We start from the raw sequence: 19,784 nt of genomic DNA on the forward strand, positions 1-19,784 counted from the left end.
CGGGGGTGGGGGGGCAGCCCTGAGTCCTCTGGCCTGTGGAGGAGCAGGGGCAGCTGTGCAGCCAGCGGCCGGAAAGAAGCGGCGCTTTCCCCTTCAAAGCCAGCCGGAGAGAAGCGGCGCTTTGAAGGGGAAAGCGCCGCTTCTCGCTGGCCGCCCCTGCTCCCCCTGAGTCCTCTGGCGTGTGCGCGCAGGGCCGCATTCCGAGAGGGGCTTTAGAGCTGCAGGCCAGGGCCCGGGGCCCCCTTAGCCCAAGGCGCCCTTAGCCCAAGGCCCTGAAGCCCCGAAAGCCCCTGCGTTCCGGGTGGCCCTGCCTGCCGCGGGGGAAGCTGCTCCCAGAATCACGACTCCCAGAATCGTGGCCATGGGGGTGGTGCTGCGCTGCGCAGAGCAACCTGCATCCCCCCTGCACCAAACAGGAGCTGCCCCAGGTAAGTGCTCTGCGCCTCCTGCCTGCCCCAGCCCTGAGCCTCTTCCCGCATCCTCACCCTGAGCGCCCCCCCACACCCTAACTCCCTCCCAGACCCCGCACCCCACCCTGAGCGCCCGCTGTATCAAAGTGTTAAACCAAGATTTTCAAAAATAATAAAGCACATTCGATCACATTGCTCTCACTAAAAATATTAATTTTTTAGTGAGAGCAAATAAAATAATTTATTTTAAAAATATTGGTTTTTTTCATCTTTATCTCATTGTTTTTTAATTTCTATTTTTGTGTATGTTTTATAATTTACAAATATTAGTACAGTAGTACATGTATATAATTGATATATATACATATATTGAAAACCGGCCCCAGGCATGCTCAAAAATTTTTCACTGATAGGGTTTCAGAGTAACAGCCGTGTTAGTCTGTATTCGCAAAAAGAAAAGGAGGACTTGTGGCACCTTAGAGACTAACCAATTTATTTGAGCATGAGCTTTCGTGAGCTACAGCTCACTTCATCGGATTTGAAGTGAGCTGTAGCTCACGAAAGCTCATGCTCAAATAAATTGGTTAGTTTCTAAGGTGCCACAAGTCCTCCTTTTCTTTTCACTGATAGGGGTGCGTGATCAAAAAAGTTTGGAGACCACTGCTCTAAACTGTGGGTCGCGATCCCATTTTCATGCGGCGGTGAGAGCTGGGTTAGACTTGCTCCAATACAGGTAAATTACCAGCTGCTTGTTGGTTCATTATGTGATGGGCTCTCAGTCACTGCATGGCTCGGCTGCACATCCCTGCAGCCAGCCTCCTCTGCTGGATCCCGGCCACTCCACCACCATTCAGTCTTAGGCCCCGCCCCATCTGCCCATACATTGTGATGTCACTCCAGGCCTTGTGGCGTCATCCCCAGTCCCGTGCATCTTTGCCCTCAGCTCTGGGAGGACGGAGATAATTCCAGCCACTCACCAGCTCCCTGGGCCGCGTTGCTAGGCAGAGTAGAGGCCGAGCCGCGGTGGGAGGGGTCGGAGTTGGGCGGGGCCTGGGGAGGACAGTAACCAATCCCAAGGCTGGTGGTGCCGGAGCCTAGCCAGTCAGGAGTGAGGGGGGCGGGCACGAAGCGGAGCCGGCGGCCCCGGCCTGTGCTGAGGAGGAGCGGAGAGCTGGGGCATGGCGGCCGCGATGGCGAGCGCGGCGGAGCGGGCAGTGCTGGTGAGTCCGGGACCCTCCCCCTCCTCTGCCCCCCTGCCAAGGGCCTGGGCCCGCCCCTGCATCTCGCCAGCCGGGGGTTGGGGCCAGCCCCGAGGCCCTCCTCTGGGGGTGGGGATCCTTCCCCCAGGTGTCCCGGAGAGAGGCGCTGCCCGGCGTGGGGGAGGGCGAAGGGCTGCCCGGGGCCTGCCTGCCCTGGGGCCGGTTCTCCCCCGCCGGGCAGTGCCCCCAGCGCAGCAGCCCGCCCCTCTCCGCCATCGCAGACAGCATCAGCCCGGCCGATCTGGAGATGCAGCGTCTCGCCTGGGTGGTGGCTGCCCCTGCCCTGGCCAGGTGCCCCATAGGCCTGGAAGGGTCTCCAGAGGTCATCTAGTCCCGTCCCCTGCACTCACGGCAGGACTAGGTATTATCTAGACCCGGGGTCTCAAACTCAATTGACCAACGGGGGCCGCATGAGGACTAGTACATTGGCCTGAGGGCTGTACCACTGACCACCCGCTGCCCCGGCCCCGCCCCTACTCCACCCTTTCTGTGAGGCCCCCTCCCTGCCCCCAGAGGGTACAGGTGGGGTGCAGGGTGCAGCAGGGGGCTCAGGACAGGGAGTTGGCGTTCAGGAGGTGTGCGTGGTGCGGCGGGGGCTCAGGGGGTTGGGGTGCAGGAGGGGTGCAGGGTGAGGCAGGGGGCTCAGGGCAGGGGGTTCGGCTGCAGGAGGGGTTCGGGGGGTGGCGCACCAGGGGCGGGGCAGGCTCCCTGCCTGCCTGCCCTGCCCCCGCGCCCTCTAGGGAGGAGGCCAGGACCTGGTGGGGGAGGTGCACAGGGGTTTGTGTGTTGCCCTGGCCTCTCCTCCAGGTACCTCCCCTGAAGCTCCCATTGGCCTGGGAGCTTCGGGGGAGGTACCTGGAGGGGTGGCCAGGGCAACACACAGACCCCTGTGCCTCCCCCCAGGTCCTGGCCGCTTCCCGGAGCGGTGCTGGGGCAAGGCAGGCAGGGAGGGAGCCTGCCCTGTCCCCGGTGTGCACCGGGCCGGAGCTGCTCTAGGTAAATGCTGGGGGGACTGCGGGGAGTTGGTGGGCTGTAGAAAATAACCCCGTGGGCCGTGTGTTTGAGACCCCTGATCTAGACCATCCCTGACAGGGTTTGTCCAACCTGCTCTTAAAAATCCCCAATGATGGAGATTCCACAGCCTCCCTAGGCAATTTCTTCCTAACTGTCAGGGTGGTTAAGCCCTGGAAGTTTTTCCTAATGTCCAACCTAAACTGCCCTTGCTGCAATATAAACCCATTGCTTCTTGTCCTATCCTCAGAGGTTAAGAAGAACAGTTTTTCTCCCTCCTCCTTGTAACAACCTTTTATGTACTTGAAAACTGTTATGTCCCCTTCTCAATCTTCTTTTCTCCAGATGAAACAAACCCAGTTTTTTCAATCTTCTCTCATAGGTGATGTTTTTTTGACCTTTAATCATTTTTGTCGCTCTTCTATGGACTTTCTCCAATTTGTCCACATCCTTCCTGAAATGTGGCGCCCAGAACTGTACACAATACTCCAGTTGAGGGGCCTAATCAGCGCTGAGTAGAGCAGAAGAATGACTTCTCATGTCTTGCTTACAACACTCCTGCTAATATATCCCAGTATGATGTTTGCTTTTTTTGCAACAGCATTACACTGTTGACTCATATTTAGCTTGTGATCCATTATGACCCCCAGATCTCTTTCTGCAGTACTCCTTCCAAGACAGTCATTTCCTATTTTGTATGTGTGCAACTGATTGTTGCTTCCTAAGTGGAGTACTTTGCATTTGTCCTTATTGAATTTCATCCTGTTTACTTCAAACCATTTCTCCAGTTTGTCCAGATCATTTTGAATTTTAATCCTATCCTCCAAAGCACTTGCAACCCCTCCCAGCTTGGTATCATCCACAGACTTTGTAAGTGTACTCTCTATGCCATTATTTAAATCATTGATGAAGATATTGAACAGAACCAGACCCAAAACCAATCCCTTCAGGACCACACTTGTTATGCCCTTCCAGCATGACTGTGAACCACTGATGATTACTCTCTGGGAATGATTTTCCAACCAGTTATACCCCCACCTTATAATAGTTCTATTTAGGTTGTATTAATGAGGTTCATGGCATAGGGTCATTGCTGACTGTGAACTAAGCAGGGAAGCTGAAGTTTGCCTAGCAGCCAACAGGCATTTCTCATCCCTGACCTCTTCTTTCAGGGCACGCTTTCCTTGGTCCTCCTACTGCTTGCGGGGCACTGCCCACTTGTCCAGTGTATTAGTCTCTTGTTCTTAGTATTGAAAGCCTTAATTGATATAGGGTCAGTGCCCCTTAGGAATTGTCTGCTGCCATGTGTCCTGTGAAGACCATTAAGATCAGTAAATTGGAGCTACTGGTCTTTCCCCAAGATAAGATCTTGAGGTTGGGAAGCGGATTCTTGTCAGGCTTTCAGCCCTGGAATGTCCTTACTCACTAGTACATCCTCTGTAAATCAAGGTTTGTGACTCTGTAGCATTTTACTTGTGTTGTTTTCGGGTCAGGATTGTAACTCGCTGGCTGGAGGAAATTTTACAGATGCCATCTCTGATAATTTTTAGCGATTTCTAAGGTACCTAAAAGGCCTTTGGCCTTGGATAACTGAAATTAAACATCGGTACTAAAGGACATTTTTATGACCAAGATATGCATGGGTTTGTCCATCAAGAACTTAATTAACAAATGTGCCTGAAATTGTGTTCTAATTGAGACCCTATTGTAATCAGTAGGTGGAATAGCAGTTAAAACAACCCTAGGCTAAAGGCATGTCTACACTATAGACTTAAGTCGACCTACATTAGGTCGACTTACGATCACTGCAGGAATTACTGCTGATGTCCACACTGCCCTCCTTCTGTCGGTGGTGTATGTCCTCACCAGGAGCGCTGTCACCCACTGAAGAGGGGCAGTAGGCAGGGGCTGAGAGCCCGGGCTCTCAGCTCCACACACCTCCCCTCGAAGAGCCTTGTAGCCACCCAGGCTTCTTGCCTCCCTGTTCCCAGCAGGGGGCAGCGGGGCACTAGCTGCCCAGCTTTCTTGTCAGTTTCATAGTTCCAGCATGGATCCCTGAAATTGATAAGACAGCCAACAGTCAATGTAAGTAATGCAGTGTCTGCACAGACATTGTGTCACCCTAACTACACCAACATAAGCCCTATGCCTCTCATGGAGATGAAGTTATGTCAGTGTAGTAAGGCACTTACATTGGTGGGACAAGGCTGTAGTGCAGTGGTTCTCAACCTATTTATCATTATGGGCCGCAAAGTGTTAGTTGGGCCAAAAGTTGAGAACCACAGTCCCCCTCCCCCCCACAAACCCCTATGTTCAGCGATTTTCACACGGAGAACCCCGGCACAGAGCGGAGAGCTGGGTGTGGGGCAGGGACCCCGACCCCCGCCGTGCGGAGCCAGGGAGCAGCCAGGACCCCGACCCCCGCCGTGCGGAGCCAGGGAGCAGCCAGGACCCCGACCCCCGCCGTGCGGAGCCAGGGAGCAGCCAGGACCCCGACCCCCGCCGTGCGGAGCCAGGGAGCAGCCAGGACCCCGACCCCCGCCGTGCGGAGCCATGCGGCAGCCGGGAGCCCATGACCTTTAGCACACAGCTGAGCTGGGCCGCAGCTGTGTGCTAATTGGTCCTCATGTGAGCTGCGGGTTGAGAACCACTGCTGTAGTGTGTAAGCTGACATAATTAGGTCAATGTAAGCTGCCTTAAATTGACCTAACTGTGTAGTGTAGATCAGGCCGATGTAACAAAATAACCAACCAACCAAGACCTGCAGGAATATTCATAGATTCATAGATTCATAGATATTTAGGTCAGAAGGGACCATTATGATCATCTAGTCTGACCTCCTGCACAATGCAGGCCACAGAATTTCACCCACCACTCCTAAAAAAGACCTCACACCTATATCTGTGCTATTGAAGTCCTCAAATTGTAGTTTGAAGACCTCAAGGAGCAGAGAATCCTCCAGCAAGTGACCCGTGCCCCATGCTACAGAGGAAGGCGAAAAACCTCCAGGGCCTTCCAATCTGCCCTGGAGGAAAATTCCTTCCCGACCCCAAATATGGCGATCAGCTAAACCCTGAGCATATGGGCAAGATTCATCAGCCAGATACTACAGAAAATTCTTTCCCGGGTAACTTGGATCTTACCCCATCTAAAAACCCATCACAGGCCATTGGGCCTATTTACCATGAATATTTAATTACCAAAACCATGTTATCCCATCATACCATCTCCTCCATAAACTTATCGAGTTTAATCTTAAAGCAAGATAGATCTTTTGCCCCCACTACTTCCCTCGGAAGGCTATTCCAAAACTTCACTCCTCTGATGGTTAGAAACCTTCGTCTAATTTCTAATCTAAATTTCCTAGTGGCCAGTTTATATCCATTTGTTCTTGTGTCCACATTGGTATGGAGTTTAAATAATTCCTCTCCCTCTCTGGTATTTATCCCTCTGATATATTTATAGAGAGCAATCATATCTCCCCTCAACCTTCTTTTAGTTAGGCTAAACAAGCCAAGCTCCCTGAGTCTCCTTTCATAAGACAAGTTTTCCATTCCTCGGATCATCCTAGTAGCCCTTCTCTGTACCTGTTCCAGTTTGAATTCATCCTTCTTAAACATGGGAGACCAGAACTGCACACAGGTTTCCAGGTGAGATCTCACCAGTGCCTTATATAACGGTACTAAAACCTCCTTATCCCTACTGGAAATACCTCTCCTGATGCATCCCAAGACGACATTAGCTTTTTTCACAGCCATATCACATTGGCAGCTCATAGTCAACCTATGATCAACCAATACTCCAAGGTCCTTTTCCTCCTCCGTTACTTCTAGTTGATGCGTCCCTAGCTTATAACTAAAATTCTTGTTATTAATCCCTAAATGCATGACCTTACACTTCTCACTATTAAATTTCATCCTATTCCTATTACTCCAGTTTACAAGGTCATCCAGATCCTCCTGTAGGGTATCCCTGTCCTTCTCTAAATTAGCAATACCTCCCAGCTTTGTATCATCTGCAAACTTTATTAGCACACTCCCACTTTTTGTGCCCAGGTCAGTAATAAAAAGATTAAATAAGATTGGTCCCAAAACTGATCCTTGAGGAACTCCACTGGTAACCTCCCTCCAACTTGACAGTTCACCTTTCAGTAGGACCCGTTGTAGTCTCCCCTTTAACCAATTCCCTATCCACCTTTCAATTTTCCTATTGATGCCCATCTTATCCAATTTAACTAATAATTCCCCATGTGGCACAGTATCAAACGCCTTACTAAAATCTAAATAAATTAGATCCACTGCGTTTCCTTTATCTAAAAAATCTGTTACTCTCTCAAAGAAGGAAATCAGGTTGGTTTGGCACGATCTACCTTTTGTAAAACCATGTTGTATTTTGTCCCATTTACCATTGACTTCAATGTCCTTAACTACCTTCTCCTTCAAAATTTTTTCCAAGACCTTGCATACTACAGATGTCAAACTAACAGGCCTATAATTACTTGGATCACTTTTTTTCCCTTTCTTAAAAATAGGAACTATGTTAGCAATTCTCCAATCATATGGTACAACCCCTGAATTTACAGATTCATTAAAAATTCTTGCTAATGGGCTTGCAATTTCTTGTGCCAATTCTTTTAATATTCTTGGATGAAGATTATCTGGGCCCCCCGATTTAGCCCCATTAAGCTGTTTGAGTTTCGCTTCTACCTCAGATATGGTGATGTCTACCTCCATATCCTCATTCCCATTTATCATGCTACCATTATCCCTAAGATCCTCTTTAGTCTTATTAAAGACTGAGGCAAAGTATTTGTTTAGATATTGGGCCATGCCTAGATTATCCTTGACCTCCACTCCATCCTCAGTTTTTAGCAGTCCCACTTCTTCTTTCTTTGTTTTCTTCCTATTTATATGACTATAGAACCTTTTACTATTGGTTTTAATTCCCTTTGCAAGGTCCAACTCTACTTGACTTTTAGCCTGTCTCACTTTATCCCTACATATTCTGACCTCAATAAGGTAGCTTTCCTTACTGATATAAACATATCCCACCCTGTCTGAGAATCCCAGCCATCCCCAGCCCCTCAGCTTTTCTTCTCTGATCAGGCTTGTTTGATTTATACTCCCTTCTGTCAATCCCCAATCATAATTCTTCATATTAATTTTGGTTAGGGCAGTGAATCAGGTTCTGCAGGACTCACAGGAAACCCCCAAATAGTAGCACTTGGGTTATATCAAACAAAGCCAGAGAACTTCGGATGTGTGTTTTTTGTGTGTTATTTCTTATCGTCTCATATGACATGTATAATATCTGAGATCTGATGTCCAGGAATTCAAGAAAGACTAGAACTTATGTGGGTGCCATAAGTAGCTCCCCAGAAGTATTTGAAAAGCTCAAGAAAAAAAACAAAGGAAGTACTAGAGCCTGTACACATCCTGGTCTTTTTCTCCCACCTCCTCCTTAATAAAGGGTTGTACTATCATGGAAAATGGCCTTGGACAGAGGGATGTGTTTATGATGTGGTTTTAACTGTTTCAGAAAAAGGTCCAGGGTACTCTAGGAAACTGAGCAAAACAAACTGCTGCTGTGTAAGTCCCTTTGGATGTGTCAGTCTGTGACACTGCAGGTGCCATATGCCACTTAGTGTAAATTCATGCGTGGATGAGCAAATTGCCCCAAATTCTACATATTGAGATTTGAGACTTCTAAACAAAGGTGCCTATTCTGAGCTGTAGATTTTTAACAAATTCGTAGAAGTATTCCAAACACAGTTAGGCTGGAACTGTGTTTTAGGTGACAAAATAACCAACCAACCAACCAACCCTTGTGTGAATATAAATATGCCTCACCCTCTCGAAGAATCCCAAGCATTCCAAGTCTCTCCGCTGTTCTCAAACATCTGCAAAAACGTAGCATGGGTAGCATGAAGGTCAATAAACTGTCTAATCTGGACTGATCAACAAACGATGAGAACCAAGCCAGTTTGTGTGTGCCCTGAAAATGGAAGAAGTTTGGAAGCTTAAAAGTGGTTTAAACAGTCTTTAAATGACTGCACATGTGCATCCCACTCTACGCACCCTGCGCACAGTCACCAGAAATTTTTCCCTCAGTGGTACCCGTCATGGTGGCTCAAGCACCCTTTGCTGCAGCACACTGTGCAAGTATAAAGCACCCAGCGGACCCTGTGACCCCTCAGTTCCTTCCTACCGCCTGTGGTGGTTGCTGGAACTGCTCTCCTTCCATTCACAAGTTCTCTCAGTGGACTTTCTCTTTTTATTGTACATAGTTAGTTTTAGTAAATCGTGTTTATTGGAGTTTTCTTCCAATCCACAGTACCGAGGGAGGCCTCGGTCACCAGGCTTCAAGCCCTGCGTCTCCTGCAACAAGGTTATGCCCTTGAGCGACAGGCAGTCAAGCTACTTGAAGTGCCTGAGAGATGCTCATACTGGGGACCATTGCTAGATCTGCAAGGACTCGCTCGGAGAAGGATTGTGAGGCCAGGCAGAAGATCCTGCTCATGGAAGTGGCACTGAGACCTTCATCTGAGCCAGGCCGAGTGCATCAGCATCAGTAAGGAGTGCTCCTCCTACCTTACCAGAGTCCCGGCACCAATCTCCATCTCCAGGGCCCAGAAAAAGACAAAAGAAACAGCGTGCCGAAAGGGGGGGCATTCCTGGCACCGAAGGCTGCCAGGCATGGGAATCAGGGTAGAGTGCGATCTAAACCAAAGCACTCCTCTACCTCAGATCCATAGAAGCTGGCACCGTTGATTCTGGCACCTACGTAGGCACCGTTGAGTCTGTTACCAGAAGAGCTTCTGTATTGGTGGCACTGTGTAGTACCGACAGTATTTTGGTCCCGACCACACCGGAAGCATTTGTAGCTGTCAGGGACCTTCTCTCAATGTCGGTACCGGTATCATCGACAGTACAAGAACATAAGAATGGCCATGCTGGATCAGACCAAAGGTCCATCCAGCCCAGTATCCTGTCTGTCGACAGTGGCCAATCCCAGGTGCTCCAGAGGGAGTGATCCTAACAGGTAATGATCAAGTGATCTCTCTCCTGCCATCCATCTCTACCCTCTTGCAGACAGAGGCTAGGGATACCATTCCTTACCCATCCTGGCTAATAGACATGAATGGACTTAACCTCCATGAATTTATCTAGTTCTCTTTTAAACCCTGTTATAGTCCTTGCCTTCACAACCCCCTCAGGCAAGGAGTTCCACAGATTGACTGTGCGCTGTTACTGGTACTGGTGTACTGCTATTATTGGTATTGGTGAACAGGAGTGAACCAGCTGGGTCATTTCAATGTGAAGGGCACAGTATCGTCAGAAGGGAAACCTGCAGTGCTTGCCTCAGTGCAGACCTCTCCACCCTGTCACTGATCTCTGGAATGGTTGGGAATTGCACCTCTGTGGTACCCAGAGAGTCTCATCCTCTTCAGAATCGGAGATCAGGTCTTACTCTTCCCCTCCTTGAAGCCGTTCTTGTTAATCCTCTAGACATTTCCACCCTTCCATGGATCTGGGCACAGGAGTACCATTGAGTGGTTGGCCAGGAGATCACTCGGGACCTACACCAGTCCAGTGGCCCTTTTGGAACCTATGGGGGTTTTCCCCCAGTTTCCCAGGCATATTCCAGGTGCTGCTATTCAGTGGCCTCTGAAAGATGGGTAGCATTGTCCTATTGGGTGGCACCCAGTCTGGACTCCGGTACCAAGCCCAGTATCAAACTCAAAGAGCCAGTTCAGCGGGATCCTGCTGATGCAGAAAGGGAAGAAGAGCACCCACAGCCTACATAGAAAGAACTAAACCATTCTGGTGGTCCACCCAACTAACTGTTTGTGGCTGTAGCGGACAGGATGAAAGGTCTCCCAGTTTCTTCAGACAGCTTTGCCCTGGATGTCGTCATGTATTCGCAAATGTTAAGCTCAGGCAGGTGTTTTGCCACCAACTAACCTGACTGCTCATTCCACAAGATCGCAAGCATCCTCAACAGCATTTTTAGTACAGATTGTAAAGCAGCAACCTGGTCAGTGGAGCACACGTTCTCCTCCAATTACACCATGACTTCGCATTCAGGAGATGATGCCAAACTTGGTCAAGCTGTACTGCAGCCTGTGTACATGAACCCAAATCCCTCCTCCTACTTAACTGCTTGGGAGTCACCTTGGTTGGAATCACATGTGCAGTCACTCAAAGAAAAAACAGTTAGTAACCTTTCGTAACTGTTGTTCTTCAAGATGTTTTGAACATCCATTGCTTGACCCGACTTTCTACCCCTCTACATTGGAGTTTTCCAGAAAGAAGGAACTGAGGAGGGGGCGCGGGGTCTGCTGGGCGCTTTATGCTGGTGCTAATGGCACACAGCAGCAGAGGGTGCTTAAGCTGCCCCAATGCATCCAATGAGGGGGAAAAAATTCAGTGACTGTGCGCAGGGCTCACACACACCTAGAGTGGAATGGAAACATGCAACACAATTTCAAAGAACAACAGTTACGAAAGTTTAGTAACAGCTTTTTTTTTTTTATAGCTGATGGTATTGGGGAGAGGGAGTGTGCGGGCACCAAATGAAAGGAGGGCAAAGCTGCCATCCTCTAGTCTTTGGGGAAAGTCCTTCATGTTGCAGTGAATCTCTTTGCCTACTCTCCCCACAAATGGAACCTTTTACCACCACAGAATTGACTGTTCTTAAGAGCTGAAAGGTTTTTCTTTTAAACATTTAATGTGTTCAGTGGTTTTATGAAGACTCTTTCTAAGGAGATGTACTCAGAGAGGAATTGTCTGATTCTCTGGATTGGATCCATATCATGTTTGACTTGCTGTGAGCGCCCTCATTCTAGCAAACTCCCAAACCTGATTCCACCAAAGGATCAAACCTCTCATTGGTTCCCGCCAGATTCCTGCTATAACATATCTCAAGCTTTCGTCGGCACTTAGTGGTTAACTGGTATTTTATGAAATGGAATCTTATCCAGATGTGCACCCAATAGGCACATCTGGCAGGTTAACGAGTGTTATAACCAACATCTTTGTCCTAGCCCTCATTCAAAAGGGGTTTGCCAGCAGGACATTTCCATCTCATGTGAAAAGAGCTGGGCGAAAATCCACATATTTGCTAACACTTCTCCTAGTACACATTGGTAGGAATGGTATAGTGGTTAGGCCACTGGACTAGACTGGGATTTGAGAGACCTGATTCAGTTCCTGACTCCCAGCCACACTTTGCCTGTGACACCTTGGGCAAGACACTTATTTACCCTGTGACACTGTTCCCATCTGAAAAATGGGGTTGTCCTTCCCTACTTCGCTGTGTTGAAAGTAATCCTCCCCACAACACACGCACACCTACTGCCTTTGGTGTTCTTTTGACCAAGGGTGTTCTTATACTAATACTTCAGGTTTGCAGCTTCAGGATCTGGTTTTCACAGGCTTTCTCCATAGCAGACAGCTAGTTGAGGTCAGCTGAGAAGTTGTCCCATCAGATCTGAACTTGTTTATTACTGAATTTGTGCAAACAGTCCCGTCCCCTCAGCTGAATTTATTTTGGGTTCTTTCCTAATTAAGCTGCTGTTTGGTAAACTATGTGGATGAGACCAGTATAAGAACCAGGCTAGAACAGCCCCAGAGTTTTCAAGGAGGCAGGATCTGGGCTTTATGCTTCATCTGAAATGGATACCTCCAGCAGCACAGGGCCACCTACCACCACTATTATTCATATAATGTTCTAAATAAATAAACATTTGCTCAGTGGAGTCAAGGCAAGATATTTTGAAAGGGGATATAGGCAGCATGGAGAGGTAGAGAAAATAACTCCTTTGATCAATTCAGTCAAAAACTGCCTACCTTTCCTCTTGTTATATTTCCACCTGCACATACCAGTAAACTTGTTCTCCATGGTGTATGTGCTTCTGTGCCTTGGAAAGAAATTAAGATCAAGGATCCTGTGAAAGCCCCAAGAGACTCTCTCGTAGATGATTCCTGTTTTGTCTTTCTATGGCTATAGGAAGAAGAGTTTAAATGGCTTTTGCAAGAGGAGGTTCATGGTGTCCTGAGACAGCTGCAGGATATTCTGAAGGTAACGAGCCAGTTCCAGCCATGCATGGGGAATTTGCCTTTTCAGTTGCTTTTTTCTGGTTGCTGTTTTGTTCTGTGTGAACACAATGCTGGGGTGACAGCCCTGGAGAGCAGAGACCTCTCTTTATCCCCAGAGAAAATATATTAAAAACAAAAAACACCGCCACCCCTACACGCATACTAATAAGCTAACTAGAGGACCCCCCAACCCTAACATGAGCTCTGGCAGGAGCAGTCCTTTAAAACCCCACTCAAGGGGTTTCCTTGTGGTTTCAAGTTCATCACAGCTTCAGCTCAGAACAAGACCACAGTCTTATGGGACCCAGTCCTTCCAACCCTTCCCTAAGGATTGGGTCCCTTCTTGGACCAAGGGACTTGTCTGTTTATTTGATCAGGAAGAAGGCACTGAGCTGGTTTAAAACAAGGCTGTTTATCCAAAAATCATTTCTTGGTCTGGTGGTCCTGGAGAATCCAGTTTGAACGAGCATATTTGCACCTCTCTAGAAGTGGCTTTCCATCAGCATCCCTCTCCTCCTAGAGGAGTTGCATACAATGCCACAATAACACCTACACAATTGCATTTTTAATACAAGGGACCTCAAAGGTTTAAACCTAATTCAATAAAGTTAATCTTAATCCCATAAGGTTTGTCCAGGATATTGCAGAATTACGTCACTCTGTCACAGTGTCAGTTCCCTTTGCTCTTGTGCAGGAGGCGTCTCACAGGTTTGCTTTGCCTGTTGGTAGCACAGAAGGACCAGTCAAACAGGAGAACTTCATGCTGGGCACTTCAAGGTAAGTGTGTGTTCTCCCTGTGCACGTTTGGTCTTGGGATCCTCCTTGCGTAGGAAAGGAGGGGGAAGGATGTGGAGGGCTGAGGCAATTCGCTCCCATTTGACACAGATTCTCCTGTTGCTGCTGTCGCCCATGTAACATCTGGAGACACTAGAGCACTTCCATAGTTGAGCACATCCACCTTGTCGTGACCCAGGTGCCTGGCTTGCAGAGCGCAGAAGCTGATTTACTTTGGTGCACAATTTTAACTCGTTTCCTACAACGTCTGTGACAGTTTGGCATTATTTGTCTCTTCTCGCTTGCTGCTCTCCTAGCTTACGTTAATCGTTTGCATGTCACATCTTCCTCCCTCCCCCATTTCATCTGCTTTGTTAGATAACAAACGTGGAGATCTGAATGCAGTGGTATTTAGAAAAGCAGCAGTTCAAGGCTAAGATAAGAGCCCCTATCGGACAGCTGTAGCTGGGAGCTACCCACTCTCTGCTCTGTAAATCCCAATTTAACTGTTGTACTGTGTTACTCCCACAGTTGAGTGGTTGGGTCGATAGCTGAATATCTGCTTCTAAATAGATGTTGAAATGTTCAGCCATAATTTCATTATTTGAACCTTTACTGCTGTAAATTTCCAGCCCTTTAAAAAAGAGACTGTCGCTCTGAGGAAAGCCTGATATTTTGCTGTTTGTGTTGTAAAAGGCAGTTAGCCAATGCTCATTTATTCATTGTTTAATAACCTTCTAAAGAAAGAACACTCGACTTTCCCATCTGTTCTGCTTTCTTGCCATTTTATCAAACATTAATTGTATTTGCCTGTTAAAATACACATACCTGTCCTTGTTTACTCCATATGCATTAGCATCTTTGGTAATGTACATACAGGATGGGAAGTTCATTTCTTTGATCCCATAAGAATAGTGCTCTCAAAAAAATCACTCCTGTGGTAGGCTTAAGTAAAATTAGATGCTTCCCATCAGATGAAAGTACTTTTTAAATGGATCACATTTTAGACTTTACGAATTTCCTTTTTGTTTGATTCTTTAGTGGAATCACCAGGTGGTTTTCCTGGTCATATTCTGATTCATTACATCACTGCTGAATAGTTAGATCAGTTCTGACCCTGCTCAATGTGTGAATAATGAGGAGTCTCTGTCTAGTGCTTACAGCTGGAGACCTGGGCTCAAGGAATCTGAAGTCTGTTCTTGGCTCTGCTGCTGACTCTGTGTGTGGCCTTGGGCAAGTTCCTTAACCTCTGTGTGTTAGTCTCCCAAAATGTAAAATAGGAATAACGTTTACCCACCTCACAAAGCAGTGTGAGATCTGGATGAAAGGCGCTATATAAATGCGGTTACTACTAAACTGCATCTGAAATAGTCACTGTTTCTGAGCCTCCAGTTCAGCTCTACTTCTGTAGAGTTACACAGTAGACAGTGAAACATGCTTCCACAAAAGTTCTGAGCAGCTGTGGAGCAAGGGATTCTGGTATCCAAGGGGGAAAATCTGTGTGTGCAGAGATTGTCTCTGTCCATTCCTCCTGATGTTTCTCTCTTCTATCACTTCAATCTACTTTGAGTTGAACTGCAACAGGTTTGTCTTTGTCAGATGGTGGGAGGTCAGTGAGATCATGGTGTCTGTGTTAAATGAGATGGGCTCATAAATTGGAGTCCTCAAAGCCCAGATACTTTAGTTTCCAGTCATTGTTTCATATAAACATGTAACAGGATTGTTGAAAAGGTGGGACCTTTGCTGAAGGTGACCAGTTGCCCAGCACCACTCTTCAACTTCCTCTATGGCATAAGCAGAAAGCGTACACAATGTCAGATTATAACCTAGTTTGTGATTTGCATCCATGCTGTTAGTGCCAGAACTCTAATGTTTAAATGGTGAACAGTGTGTGGATTGTTAATACAGGGAGGAAAATAGTTTAGGATGGGACCTTAGTGCTCTAACAAGTCAGTTACACAAGGGAGCATCTCTCAAGCAATATTACAGTTGCTGGCAGGAGGCTTGACCTAAGAGTAGGTGGTGAGAATGCATCTCCCTAGCTGAGCTGTCCACAGGACATACTAGGACCAGCACTGGGGAGCTCCTGTGTACCCACCTGGGAGTGGGGAAGGTCCTTTCTGCCCTCTGCTGTGTTGCATTTTGGTTGGTAAGGGTGGAGGCTGGTCCCCTGTTCTTGCTGGGGGTGAGAGGCTGGCTGCTTCTGTACCGGTCTTGGTAGGCTGTCTCCTGTGACTCTCACTGGTTGGAACTGTTTTGTCATTCCAGCGCAGACCAGGTGAAAGGAGTACTGATGCTGCAGGGAGATGCTCTATGCCAAGCTGTGAGTACCAATCCACACCAATCACTTTGTGCTAGCACTGAAGCGTACTCCTTGCCTTTCTTTCCATGCTAGACCTTGTCCCTTCAGATGTCAACAAGCGGGGAGGTGTGTCAAGCCCATTGGGAATGGAGCTGCCCTCTGTGGTGGTGATTGGCTGGTTGCTGTCTAGTGATGGCACCTCGGTACCACAGTGATTGCATCTCGCCATTGCTTTGGTTGGTTTTACAATAGGCTCTGGTGCCAGCCGAACACTGCCATGCAACTGAATGAAGATGCAGCCAAGTCTGTGGCTGTACAAGGCACTTCTTGCATAGCTGACATGCTGCTGGGACATGATGCCAAGGATTGAAATCTGTATCTAAAAAAATCTGAGTGCAGGGATGAGGAGGAGGAAGATTCTGTCCGTACATGTGTGTGCTATCCTGCTGGGGTGTGTTTTCTCTCCCAGTTAGGGAGTGGCACCTTGGTTAGCTGCAGTCCAGTCTTAATATGCATGGTGTATAGTCTTAGATCTGTTTTAACTCAGCCTTCCAAAACTGTCACTTACTCACCTGGGACAGTTCATTATTTATGATGACCGAGTGAAATATCATTCGTGTTTGCAATATTGTAACCTGATAGGTAGGTAGGTAGAGGGCTTAACTGTCACGTGTACTGCGATAGACCCATCTTAGCTGACGGGCGTCTCACCTACGTTGCCCCTTATCTGTACCATCAGAGTTCCCTCACCACCTCCTCAAATGAACTGGCAGTCTCCTCTCTGGGCCCAGTTCAGTAACGGCGTTGTCATTTATGCCTTGCGTCTCCCTCCTGTAGAAAAAAGATTAAGGTGAAAAACTGGCTGAACCAGTACTGCTCAAAATGCCCCCACTCAGCAGTCAGTGTGGATGGATCTGTCGGAGATGGGATGGATGGGTTTGAAGGGGTATGCACAGCACCTTTTGTTCAGGGGGTGCCCTGCTCTGCGTTTTGTGGGGGAGTTCCTCTTATTTCTCTCTCTCTCTCTCTCTCTCTCTCTCTCTCTTAAAGGATATTAATTTGAAAATGCCCAGAAATAACCAGCTCCTGCACTTCACATTCCGCGAAGACAAGCAGTGGAAATTGCAGCAGGTATGGTTATCAGGAGTCTTCCCTGTGTTGAGCTGGTCCGAGTCTGAGCAGCCTGCAAAGGCCCTCTTTCAAAGAGAAAAGGACTGGTGGTCTTCATTGGGGTTCTCCAGACCCCAGTACCCACCTTCCTTTCCTTATCAGTTGGAGTGTGATAGAGGAGGGGGCAGAGGTGTGAACTAGTTGGGATTAGGGCGTTAGAAGAAAAAGGGTGGGTGCTTCTAGTTCCTGAGACATCAGTGAGCTCAAAGCTCTCTGGGTTGGAGTGCTGAGCCTGTGAAAGGAGTGCTCAGAGCACCTGGGCTGTAGCTCTCTCTCTCAATGCCTGTTGAATCTTGGCTGGCTGAACAGAGAACAGTTCATCTGGCCCTGAGCTGGCTCACAAGTCTGCTCTCATTCCCTGTATGAAATCATGTCTTCTCCCTTCTCCTCACTAACAGCATATGCCAGTGCCTCAGACTCTAGCTATATCTGAATTCTTCAGTCGGAGATCTGGCTTCTGGAAATCTAGTGTTCAGTCTCATAGAAGTAAAGTTTTCCACCATTGAAGTTTAAAAACTGACTCTGGGGTTCTATGCTATGTAGATCCTTATACATTATCTTGGATTTTTTTTTTTTATAAGCATATTTGGATTTTGGTAGTTTGTTGGACACATCGGTCTACAACAGATTGAGAGCTCTAATTTACTGGCATTTTAAACATGTTAGCCAATTGCCGTGTTTAGACTCTGTGGTAGGTGAATCAAACCCTCTGTTGATTTGGGCTTTGAGTCACTGAAACTTATGGCTATGTTGAGGAGTTTGTGCTTTGCAGACAAGTGAGCTTTTGTGATGCGCTCAGCAGTGTTTCCGACATATAGTGACTCTTTTTTGTATTGCTGCTCTATTGATATTCTTCCACCGTCTCTTAAGCACAGCTCCTGCCTTCATTTACTTTGGAAGGACTTGGTCTCTTAATGTTATTTAGATGAGGAATGCGAGAGCCTAAAGGAGGCAGAATAATAGTATTTCATGAGATTATGAGGAGACCCTTGTCCTGTTTCTCTCAGAATAAGCCTCCCATAGTGAAATATCATGAGCCTCTTCCATGAGGGAGTGGGTCTTGCCAATCAGAGGAAGTGCTGTGAGTCTGCGTGGAAAGGAACCAGAAGCGGGAGCTGGTTGTGGAGGGGAAGGTAGTTGTTACTTGAACAGGGAAAGGGCTGGGAAGCCTTCGGGGAAGTGGAATAGAGAAGGAAAACAGGTCTGAGAGAGGAGGCAGGGATGAGCGGAGTCCTTGTATTGACAAGGGGGATGGTGCGTGTCACTGCAGCGCCTAGTGGCATAAGCTGCTCCCAAGTCTGTTGTTCTGGAATGTTCCTGGAGGTGGGGGATCTGCAGGGTAGTGTCCTGTGATGCCATGTCACGAGTGCCAGCGGTATCTGAGCCGCCAGCTGCTTGCAGCATAATGGTGGTTTTGCACTGGACAGGTTTCCTCCATCTAAAGACACCCTCCTCTGAGTCACAAGACTCCTACTGAGACTTCTGAGCTGCGTGCTCTGGGGAAGCAAGTGCAAGTCATACAGGAGCTTTTCTCATATATCTATCCAGGGCCTGCACTAGGTAAGGTTCAGTTCAGCACTCGGGAGACTTGTGCCGAGATATGGGGGAGAAAGGAAGCTTCAGACTACAAGCTTCCCATGAACAAAGTGTCCAAAGCTGTGTCTATCTGTTTCACTGTTACATTTGCAACTGGCACCTAGAACTTGTTTGAAAACCCTAGCGAAACATGCCCTTCACAGCATCCTGCTCTAAACTCGTTCAAGTGCTTTTTTGTACACACCGACTGCCTCTTACCCTAAGTTGTGCCTACCTTTTCTGTGTTCATCCTCCGCGTTCATTAATGCCTTCCTCTGTTCCAGCTCCCACACCAGCCTCTGGTGCTGAGTGTCTGAGTCTCACCCCCACTTGGAGATGCTCCTCTGCTCTTCTCCCTTTGCCAGTGAACCCTTTCTTTGCCTTTGGAGTTTTTCCTCACTCCTATTATGGGCAGCTCTGGCAGGATTGCTCTGTTAACGGACCATATGCTGCAGTCTCTCTTGGTTCACAGGGGTTCATGCTAGATGTGCCTCAGGTCTATTCTATGAAAGGTTGCTCAAGAGGCCAGCCCCAGTGATATGTTCCCCTGCACCCAAATGCTGCAGCAGCTACTCTAGAGTGTTGGTAATCCACTGTTCCAATGAACCTTAAAGTTAGAAATCAGTGCTTCGTGTTCTTTTAAAGTATTCAGATGTTGTATTGATTTTAGCTCTATGGCAATGATTCTTAAGAGCAGCCACTGTAATCAGATCACAGCTGAAGATGGGGAGACTGGACAAAGACAGTAACCAGAATGTGCTCTGAATGCCCTATATCCTGGACAGTGGGAATGCCTAGCTGGATAGCAATGTATCACTTTTGTTTCTGGCCCTGATTGCTCACGAGATCTTACTACCTGACATCACTGCTCCTTCAAACCATCAGTGCTAGTTTGATGGTCCAGGACATAAAATAGCAGGCCCCAGACTTCAGATTGTTGTTTCTTAAAATGCCTGGTCTGGTAGATCAATCATTTTATGATCTTAATGGCAGAGGTAACAGCTTGCTTTAGTGGTGAGTGCCGAGTGCCCAGAAGAAAATGCCTTTAGTGTTATGGGATGATCAACATTTTCTTTCCTGTCTGTGCAGTGGTAAGGGATGGATCCTGGGAGACAACAGTGGGATAGTCTACTTTTTAGCATTAGTTCAGGGGGAGCTGATTTGACAGGGCTGTATTTTGTAC

At 47.7% G+C, this 19,784-nt stretch overlaps 1 protein-coding gene across 10 annotated transcripts in view; it reads left to right on the forward strand.

Moving 5' to 3' along the window:
- The first annotated feature begins 1,516 nt into the window (after window positions 1-1,516).
- The window catches only part of ROGDI (rogdi atypical leucine zipper), a 51,986-nt gene continuing 33,718 nt past the window's right edge, over window positions 1,517-19,784 (forward strand). For all 10 annotated transcript variants that reach the window (XR_012161165.1, XR_012161164.2, XM_073362586.2 and 7 more), the window contains exons 1-5: window positions 1,517-1,630; window positions 12,692-12,763; window positions 13,475-13,557; window positions 15,823-15,877; window positions 16,907-16,987. Coding sequence is in view for 8 of the 10 variants with exons in the window: in XM_073362586.2 (XP_073218687.1) it covers window positions 1,589-1,630; window positions 12,692-12,763; window positions 13,475-13,557; window positions 15,823-15,877; window positions 16,907-16,987 (333 nt within the window). In the remaining 2 variants the exon portion in view is untranslated. The remainder of the gene's footprint in view (window positions 1,631-12,691; window positions 12,764-13,474; window positions 13,558-15,822; window positions 15,878-16,906; window positions 16,988-19,784) is intronic.

The sequence above is a fragment of the Lepidochelys kempii genome, chromosome 10 (genome assembly GCF_965140285.1).
Source record: "Lepidochelys kempii isolate rLepKem1 chromosome 10, rLepKem1.hap1, whole genome shotgun sequence".
NCBI classification, from domain to species: domain Eukaryota; kingdom Metazoa; phylum Chordata; order Testudines; family Cheloniidae; genus Lepidochelys; species Lepidochelys kempii.